Below are 10,586 nucleotides of genomic sequence, written 5' to 3' on the forward strand. Positions count from 1 at the left end.
GAAGAGTTCAATGAAAACAATAATAGTCATAAGAATAGTAAAACGTCACTGACCTGATATCAATAAGGATTAGTACCGATTGATATTCCTCTGTCGTTTTCAATGATCGACCTTCCTCCTTCCGTTTATGACGTTTCAAACCCTTCTTTCCTTTTCTGGCGTAAAGGGAAAGGAGGAAGGATGTATCCTATCAAGAGGAAGGATAAAGTTGTGTGGCACCAAGAGGAAGGCGGAAGGTCTGCGGCGAGAAGCGGAACGATGTGTTATGATAAGAGGAAGGAGGAAGATGTGTTGTGATAAGAGGAAGGAGGAAGATGTGTTGTAATAAGAGGAAGGAGAAAGGTATGTGGTTACAAGAGGAAGAAGGAAAAGTGAAGGAAGCAGGTGTGTTTTAAAAGAAAAAAGGAAGGGGGAAGGTATTGCTCTTTCCGCATCCTTCCTCTTGTTACCATGTGTAAATAAGGAAGATGTGTTGTGATAAGAGGAAGGAGGCAGGTGTGATTTTAAAGAAAAAGGAAGGAGGAAGGTGTGTTTAGGTATTCCTCCTTCCGCTTGTTACTGCATGCCTTGGTCCTTCCTTATCCTTATTTGTGTTACCAAACACCATTCTCCTTCCACTTGACCTTCCACATCTTCCTTCTTTCTTCCCTTTACGTCAGAAAAGGAAGGAGGAAGAATGTAATACGTCATAAATGGAAGGAGGAAGGTCAATCGTTTAAAACTATAGCACCAGGAGGTAAACACAATCGGCACGAAGTCTTATACAATATCAGGTTAGTTAATATTTATTACTCGTATGTCTACCATTTTATTGAACAGCTAATAAATGAAGAATCTGAATACATGTTTTTTTTCTCGGTAAAACACTGAAGTTCTGCTATAAAAGATATTAACAGCGGTTCCATAACGATTTTAAATTTTAAAAAATCTAATATTTTGCATATACCCCTTTTTATTCCCTTTAATCTAATATAAACTGTACTGTAATACTTTATGGTATATTTCATGGAAATGCATTTATATATTTAAAACAAAAATAATGTAAAACGTCATAAATAAAATCCTTCTTTCTCTTGTTGCTACACATACCTTCTTATGTGAATATTATCGCTTCAACTGTTAGTTGAAGATGAGTGTACGGCACTGACTGGGGGTCAAGCCCTCGTACGGTCGTTATTTGTTTTCTTTACGCGTACTTTATACTTAATAACTATTGGTATAAAATCAAATGATCTACTACTATTATACTACTTGTATGCCTACTATTGTTATCATTGAACACTTAAATAATGAATGTTTGAATTAATGTTTTATTTCTTTTGGGAAAACATGAAACAAAATGCTATGAAAGAAGTGTTAATTGTGATGTAGACATTTTTGTACCCTATATTGAATACCCCGAATGTATATTTTTTCATTAATATAGTTGTTGACTATGCAAAAATCAAATACTCATTGCCTTTTTTAAAAGACATTTTCAACGAATGCGATTTACTAAATACACTTCAGCAATGCATCTGCAGAAGATTTTAAGAAATTTCGAATTTGTACTCTTATTGCTTTCTCTCGCCAAAACGATTGAGAGTGTTTAATTATCAAAACCTTAAAACAATTAAATGATTTGCAAATATCACACATGTCTGTTTGTCCGCCTTTCAGTTTTCGTAGACTGGTATACATATGTTTTCTTTATCAATAATTAGAACGACTGTAAATCCAATTTTACAGTTGAATTTTAACTATGACATGTATTAAATGTTTCATGTTGAAATAATCGTAGCTATGACATTATTTTTTTACACTTATATTCCTTGTTTTTTTCTTCTTCAGAAATGGATAATTGGATGAAAATACAAATGAATCAAATGGTAAGTCAAAGGAGAGAATAAATCTGTAAAAAATAATAAGAATTATTCAGTAGTATGTACTCATATGATATCATGACGCAAATGTAAAACTATAATTTAGTCATGACAATATAACATAAGATAAAATGACAAAATATAAGACAGTTGGATCATTTACAGGCAGATACACTGAAGTGAGAAATAAAAAATAAGTACTGAGTATATAACATAATAATCAATCTTAGTGTGTTTAAACTATTTGGAATTTTGGGACCTCAATGCTATTCAAGGGTATCACCAGCCCAGTAGTCAGCACTTCGGTGTTGACATGAATATCAATTATATGGTCATTTTTATAAATTTCCCGTTTACGAAACTTTCCATTTTTCGAAAAACTAAGGATTTTTTTTATCCCAGGAGTAGATTACCTTAGCCGTAATGGCACAACTATTTTGAATTTTGTGACCTCAATGCTCTTCAACTTTGTACTTGTTTGGCTTTTAACTGTTTTGATATGGGCGTCACTGATGAGTCTTATGTAGACGAAACGCGCGTCTGGCGTATTGAATTATAATCCTGTTACCTTTGATAACTATTATAGAAATATTTTATCTATAATGATTGGACAGAAATCTGAATCAGTAATGTGTACACTTCGGCTACTATCTGCAATAAATTGTTATCTGTATTGCTTGACACTTTGTTCTGTCCGTTCACCTGATGGTTTTTCTTTAAAAAAAAATAATAATCTTTTAATGTACATGTACAAATGTAGGTATGCAACCTTAATTCCAGTTTTATTGTTATTATGAATCACATTACCACTTGTACAAGATACATATAATTCAATTTAAAAAAATGAAGTATAAAAATAAAACACAGTTTTATTACTTTCAGACAGATGAACTGAAGGCGGAAATACGAAATGGGAACATGGAATTGAAAGCATTATTTAACAACTTTAAAGCGGGTGAATTGAAAGCAGACGTAACAAAAGGGAACATGGAATTGAGAGCAATAATTACAGATCTTATAAACGGTAAATAAATGTCTTTTTGTATCGCTTAATACAGTCACAACTATATTCATTTCTTAACGTTTGGCTATGAATAGACCTGTGATAAAAATGTCGATAAAAATATATAGAGAATCTACCACTCCACAGGCTATTGCTCAGAAGTTCACTGTTGTTATATAAAATAATAATATAATTTGTAAATTGCTTATATTGTTGATATCGAAGCTGTTTTCGTGTTTGATATTGCTGATGTTTTTAAACAGCAACTACTAAAAGTGAAAGCAGCGGACAAAAAGACAGCACACAGGGGGATGAAACAACATCAGAGGAGGATGATGATGATGACGAAGATAGCAGTGATCATATGGATGGTCATGATGAGGAAGCTAAGGATGATATTATTGATAACGATGATGTAGAAACAGAAAAAGAACAGAAACAGACAGGTGGAGCAGGTAAAATAGATTGTATTATAGTTTTCTATCTTTCATTGCTTAACTCTATCGTTATTTCTAAGCAAATTGAGAATGAAAAGGGCGTATGCATCCATGAGTCAACAACCCGACCAAAGAGTAAAAAACAGCCGAAGGCAAACTATTGGACTTCCCCAAAGTGAGAAAATACAACACTGAGAGGCAACCTAGCCCTTTAAACAAACATGTGTCCTATTTCAGTGAAAAAGGGCGTCACATTCAACTCCGAAACATATAGAAAAAATCAGTAAATTAAGGTTTGTAATTTTATATTTTCTCCGTCAACTACCGATACTTACTATTTATAAAGACTTTCAAGTTTACTAAAGGGAAATTAAGGTAATGATGACTTAAGAATTACAAAACAGTTGATTAAATATATAACACATGATTTTGTTGAAGGAATCGTGGCAAAACATGTTTAATTTAAGACATTTAAAAAACAATTGTTCTGTTAAAAAAAGCTTTCGAATTGCCATACAGAACAATTTCAAGACAGAAAAAAAGAAAAACTGTACAAGATTGTTGTTTTTGATCTAACTAGCAGTTATTTATTTATTCCTTACTTAAAGATTTTAAAAATACGACCAAAAATTAACAATAAAACAAATAAGTTTGTAAACACGTTCTAATATGAATGGAAATGTCGCACAAGGATCACAATCGTGAGCAGATTTTTACGTTAGTGCAATACAAGATAAGAAAACATCTATAAATGAATCATCATTTATTTTTGGTCAGACAATATGATTGTTAAAGGTGAAAAATGGTTTACCCAAAGCAGAACACCATCTCAACCCAGTTCATCGAAGTCAAAGCTTACACCTAAAGGTATGTATGTTACATAGAAAAAACATATGCCACAGCCATCTATACTACTAAAATAACAAGTTTCAATTTGATAGCGGGCATGACGTAAAAAAGACGAATCACAAACATCAACTTTATATATTACTAATATAGGACAATGGAGTTTATTAAAAATAATGTCATCCAAGGTCCTTATGTTTTCTATACAATAAATTAATTTCTTAACGTTCGGCTGGGAAAAGACCTGTAATAAAAAAATGACAATATACAGTTGTATAGAGAATCTTCAACTCACCAGGCTATTTCTCAGATATTCACTGTTGTTATAGAAATAAATAATATAATTTATTAATTGCTTATGTTGTTGATATCGAAGCTGTTTTCATGTTTGATAATATTGCTGATGTTTTCAAACAGCAAATACTAAAAGTGAAAGCAGCGGACAAAAAGACAGCACACAGAGGGATGAAACAACATCAGATGAGGATGAAGATAGTCAATACATGCATTACCAAGGAAACACTAAGCACGAACATAGGGAGGATGATGATGATGATGACGAAGATAGCAGTGATCATATGGATTTTCATGATGAGGAAGCTAAGGATGATATTATTGATAACGATGATGTAGAAACAGAAAAAGAACAGAAACAGACAGGTGGAGCAGGTAAAATAGATTGTATTTTAGTTTTCTATCTTTCATTGCTAAACTCTATCGTTATTTCTAAGCAAATTGAGAATGAAAAGGGCGTATGCATCCATGATTCAACAACCCGACCAAAGAGTAAAAACAGCCCAAGGCAAACTATTGACTTTCCCAAAGTGAGAAAATACAGCACTGAGAGGCAACCTAGCCCTTTAAACAAACATAAGTCCTAGTTCAGTGAAAGAGGGCGTCACATTCAACTCCGAAACATATACAACAAATCAGCAAATTAAGGTTTGTAATTTTATATTTTATCCGTCAACTACCGATACTTACTGTTTATAAAGACTTTCAAGTTTACTAAAGGGAAATTAAGGTAATGATGACTTAAGAATTACAAAACATTTGATTAAACATATAACACTTGATTTTGTTGAAGGAATCATGGCAAAACATGTTTAATTTAAGACATTTAAAAAATAATTGTTCTGTTAAAAAAGGCTTTCGAATTGCCATACAGAACAATTTCAAGACAGAATAAAAGAAAAACTGTACAAGATTGTTGTTTTTAATCTAACTAGCCGTTATTTATTTATTCCTTACTTAAAGATTTTAAAAATACAACCAAAAATTAACAATAAAACAAATAAGTTTGTAAACACGTTCCAATATGAATGGAAATGTCGCACAAGGATCACAATCGTGAGCAGATGTTTACGTAAGTGCAATACAAGGTAAGAAAAAATCTGTAAATGAATCATCATTATTTTTGATCAGACACTATGATTGTTAAAGGCGAAAAATGGTTTACCCAAAACAGAACACCATCTCAACCCAGTTCATCGAGGTCAAAGCTTACACCTAAGGGTATGTATGTTACATAAAAAAAAAACATATGCCACAGCCATCTATACTACTAAAATAACAAGTTTCAATTTGATAGCGGGCATGACGTAAAAAAGACGAATCACGAACATCAACTTTATATATTACTAATATAGGACAATGGCGTTTATTAAAAATAATGCCATTCAAGGTCCTTATGTTTTCTATATATTAAATTAATTTCTGAACGTTCGGCTGGGAAAAGACCTGTAATAAAAAAATGTCAATATACAGTTGTATAGAGAATCTTCAACTCAACAGGCTATTTCTCAGAAATTCACTGTTGTTATAGAAATAAATAATATAATTTAATAATTGCTTATGTTGTTGATATCGAAGCTGTTTTCATGTTTGATAATATTGCTGATGTTTTCAAACAGCACATACTAAAAGTGAGAGTAGCGTGCAAACAGATAGCACACCGAGGGATGACACAATCTCAAGTGAGGATGAAGATAGTCAATACATGCATTACCAAGGAAACACTAAACACAAACACAGTGGGGATGATGATGATGACGTAGATAGCAGTGATCATATGGATGGTCATGAAGAGGAAGCTAAGGATGATAAGATTGATAACGATGAAGTAGAAATGACAAAAGAACAGAAAAAGACAGATATAGCAGGTGAAATAGATAGTTTTATATTTATCTACCTTTCGTTGCTCAACTCTATCTTAATGTCCAAGCAAACGGCGTATGTATCATAAAGTCAACAACCTGGATCACAGAGCAGATAATAGCCTAAGGCCAACTATGGGACGTCTCGAAAGCGAGAAAATACAGCACTGGGCAACAAGCTTGCCAATTAAACGAAAATGTGTCCTAGTTCATTGAAAAAGGGCATCACATAAAACTCCGAAACATAAAGATTAACAAATTTTTAAGAAAATATCCAAGACTATCAAAAAACAGAGGCTCCTGACTTGAAACATGCATAAATATGCAGCGGAGTAAACGTGTTTTGAGAGATTTTAACCCTCTTCCTCAACCTCTAGCCAATCCAAATAGCAATACGCACAGTAAAAACTCAGTTAAAAAGAAGTTCGAGTCAAATGTCAGAATAGGTAAAAGAAGAAACTAAGCAAAATAATACATTAATTAACAAAGGAACACTAGCAGTTACTAATACGCCCGCTTCAGATCTCAGTTAAAATGATTGAAAAATAAGAGTTAGGGTTCGGGTTAGGGTTATGTCTTCAACATATGACAATCAAAAACATCTCCCATTTAGGGGTTTACTAGAATACCATCCTAAAACATATGTGAAAAACACAAACCGTAACCACGCTAACAACTAGTTTGAGAATAAATGTGGCTATATCCGATGATGAAAGTTTTGACTAGTTTGTTATATCGAAAACCCTAGTGTAATAATTTTTCAGTTATACATAGATTTCTTTCGTTAAAATCAAATACGTTGTTACATATACGACCGAATAGAATTCATAAGTTTGTCAATATTCGTTTTTTTTTACAGACAGAGTATGTTTTGAAGAGCAGGTTCGAGAGAAAGGTGTGTATATTAAATGTAATTCCTTATTATACTTTTTACCTTTACCTTCAAGTTATATATGTCATTCAACTATTAAACTTTACTTTCAACAGTGATTGAAATGCTGTGTGTGGAACCAATAAATGTGACACCTTCTACAAAGCATACCTTTTCTTCAAAACAGAACAGTCCACCAGAGCCAATACTTCCAGCCCAAGGGAAGCCGAAAAGTAAGGATACATTTTTAATCTACTCTTTACGTGCATGACTTGTGTTTTGTATTGTATGTGATGGGTAGGTAGCAACGTAGAAAAAAACCCCAACATTTTCTGATTTTTTTTTTCAGGAAAAAGCTTGACACAGGTGATTGAAGAACTGCAAAGTACGTATATTTTTAAAAGCTAATAAATTTTCAAACAATATATACACGATTATATGGTCAGAATGTAAAAGTTAAGAAAACCGAAACGTGCATTATGAAATGATAAAGTGCAATCGTGTGGATAAAAGGTACTGCATACAATTTCATGATTTATTGATTTAAGAGATTCTACTGCAATAAATTGAGTAAAACAGATAGTTGATCTTTGCATTTGCAAATGACGATTTCCGATAACTATTTTCAAATTTTTCTTTACAGAGTCACACAAATTACAGAAATTGCAAGAAAAGGAACCGTCTGACACATCCAAACCCATTGGTAAGTTAAACAAACAAGAGCATTTTGTACAAATTCTGTAAGCAACTCATTTATTATTTATTCATTCTGTCAATATCTTATGGTGTTTTTAAAATTGAAATTTTTAACAATTTTTTTTCTATTTTTGTAGTTCAGCAGACCAAACATAACCTTTGTAAAACAGAAAAGAAAAAATCTGTAAAGGAAGGTTTGTAATCTCATATTTTCCCCGTTAATTTTTTAATATTACCAAAGACATTCAAGTTTACTTAAGGGAAATTAATGAAATGATGACTTTAGAATTACAAAACATTTGATTAAACATATAACACATGATTTTGTCGTGGCAAAACATGTTTAATTGAAGACATTTAAAAATAATTGCACTGTACTTTGAAATTGCCATACAGAACCATCTCACAAAATGAAAAATGAACAATGAAAAATATAAGTTTGTAAACACGATCCAATATGAATGGAAATGTCGCACAATGATCACAATCGTTAGCGGATTTTTACGATAGTGCAATACAAGGTAAGAAGAAATCTAAGTAAAAGAATTATCATTATTTTTTGCCAGACACTATGATTGTTAAAGGCGAGAAATGGTTTACCCAAAGCAGAACACCATCTCAACCCAGTTCATCGAAGTCAGAACTTAAACCTAAAGGTATGTATATTACGTACGAAAAAAAACAGCCATCTGTACTGCTAAAATGACAAATTTTAATTTGATAGCGAGCATGACGTAAAAAAAAGACGAATCAAAGAAATCAACTTTATATATTACTAATATAGAATAACGGAGTTGATTACAAATAATACCATCTAAGGCGCTTATGTTGTCTCGATAATACAATTTGCTATACTTCACTAATACCAAAAATACCTATTACCAGTTACCTAATATGTCAGGCGCTCACCTAATTGTGTGCGTCCACTTAACTGTGTATTTGAGATTTGTTATATACACGGGTCATAACCTGTACTTATTCATTAGACAGGAGTTGACACTACTACGTGTACTCATTGACCAAACAAATTTATCTACAAAAAGTTTTCGGTTATAATCAGGACGTGTGAATTCAAATAGATTTATATTGAAAGCAGAGCAAACGCCAATACAAATACAATACAATACAAAAACTAGGCTGAAAATAAGGCGTAGGTACTTTATGTCGCGGAAGTGATTTCTGTATATATTAATTTGACTTGCGTACAGTTGATATCATACATGATCTTGACTCCCATTTCAATTTAATTTCAGGACATTTCACAGATGAACAATCAAAATACATTATAAAGTACAATAACAATTCCAATCCAACCTGGTCGTCAGCCAATTTTGTAATGCAAAACTTAAAAATGGCTGGTGAGCACTTTTACATATGGATGGAGGACGAATTTTCAGTACAGCAACTGAAAGATAAAGTCAAAAACTTAAAAAAGTATGTTTTATGCAAAAATGTAGAAGTATATGTGTCAGAGTAAACATTTGCTTCAATTGTATTTTTTTATATTTTTTAAATGTAATTCAATTAAATACGCTATTGATACATGTTATGGAATTGTTATTGTGTACTACATGTGTAACACTTTTCCGTAAAACAACTGAAAGATAAAGTCACTTGAAACAGTATGTTTCATACCAAAATGTAGAATATATTTGTCAAAACTATTTTGCTTTTTTTGACTACATTATTGATAAATGTTATGCAATGTGTTATTGTGTACTACAATTGTCACAAGTTATATATATTTTCAGGGCAAAGGAAAAGAAAGAGAGGAGAAGTGTGATAAGTCCAAAATGTTGAGCGAAGATTTTACTCTCTGGCAAGACCATAGTGAAAATAAAACAGTTTTGTTAAAGTATATTGTAGTACAAACTATTTTTTTTGCAATGCCGCACTGTTGGTGTTGTACAATGATAAATAGGGCAATGTGTGTTACCTTAAAACAGATGATGACAAAATATAGTTCAATATATATCTTTGAATAAATAACCTATATGTAAATATACTAGGTTTTTTGGTTCTCAATTAATTCCGGGTCAAGAACACATTAAAATATACTTTACCTTATCTGCCAAGAGTAGATTACTACATGATGCAATACATTGACGAACGAACCACACATTCTCTTAAAAACACCTGAATGAGTTTCTGTTCTGTAAGAGTTACTTTCAATTTAATATCCAACAAGGTTTTTTTTAACGAACCTTGACTACCCAGGAAGGTTTTGCACGGTCAGTTTTCAATATCGCTGTCCCTTTTATCGTTTTTATACTGCGGACCTTCCTTCTTCAATGTATGACATTTGACACTCTTTCTCTTGCATTTTCTGACGTAAAATCATCCTTCATCCACCTGTCAATTCACAGCTTCTTCTTTTGCCTATGCGTTACTATCACAGAAAGAAAGGAGGCGGTGTTTACTATAACGTAAATATATAAATACAGCCTAATATTTCGACCCGTTAAGGTCTTCCTCAAGAGATATTGCATTACAAAAAAAGACATGAATATATAAATTATACATTCTACTATTTTCTTTTTCGATACAGACACTTTTCTTTCTTTTTCTTAATATAAAAATGCACTTCGACATATTTCTATTTTTTTTTTCAAAACATAACAATAATTCACAAATATACGAATAATGGTGCATGTATAACCACAACTAACAGCAAATTATTAAACACTCAAATATGATAAACACTCAAAAAGGTAA

At 32.0% G+C, this 10,586-nt stretch overlaps 1 protein-coding gene across 1 annotated transcript; it reads left to right on the plus strand.

Annotated features, from left to right (window-relative positions):
- The first annotated feature begins 1,832 nt into the window (after positions 1 to 1,832).
- On the plus strand, positions 1,833 to 9,714 carry LOC143048926 (uncharacterized). The gene is made up of 14 exons (XM_076222786.1): positions 1,833 to 1,868; positions 2,745 to 2,886; positions 3,129 to 3,320; positions 4,566 to 4,817; positions 5,574 to 5,663; positions 6,062 to 6,310; positions 7,164 to 7,199; positions 7,292 to 7,408; positions 7,525 to 7,560; positions 7,819 to 7,878; positions 8,009 to 8,065; positions 8,438 to 8,527; positions 9,125 to 9,305; positions 9,623 to 9,714. The coding sequence occupies exons 1-14, from the start codon at positions 1,833 to 1,835 to the stop codon at positions 9,669 to 9,671; spliced, it is 1,587 nt and encodes a 528-aa protein (XP_076078901.1). The 3' UTR covers positions 9,672 to 9,714.
- The last annotated feature ends 872 nt before the right edge of the window (positions 9,715 to 10,586 follow it).

Source organism: Mytilus galloprovincialis, chromosome 10, assembly GCF_965363235.1.
Source record: "Mytilus galloprovincialis chromosome 10, xbMytGall1.hap1.1, whole genome shotgun sequence".
NCBI lineage: Eukaryota > Metazoa > Mollusca > Bivalvia > Mytilida > Mytilidae > Mytilus > Mytilus galloprovincialis.

Coding starts and splice junctions, on each gene's coding strand:
- LOC143048926 (XM_076222786.1), top strand. CDS start 1,833: ATGGATAATTGGATGAAAATACAAATGAATCAAATG. Junction 7,879..8,008: donor TGACACATCCAAACCCATTG/GTAAGTTAAACA, acceptor CTATTTTTGTAG/TTCAGCAGACCAAACATAAC. Junction 9,306..9,622: donor AAAGTCAAAAACTTAAAAAA/GTATGTTTTATG, acceptor ATATATTTTCAG/GGCAAAGGAAAAGAAAGAGA.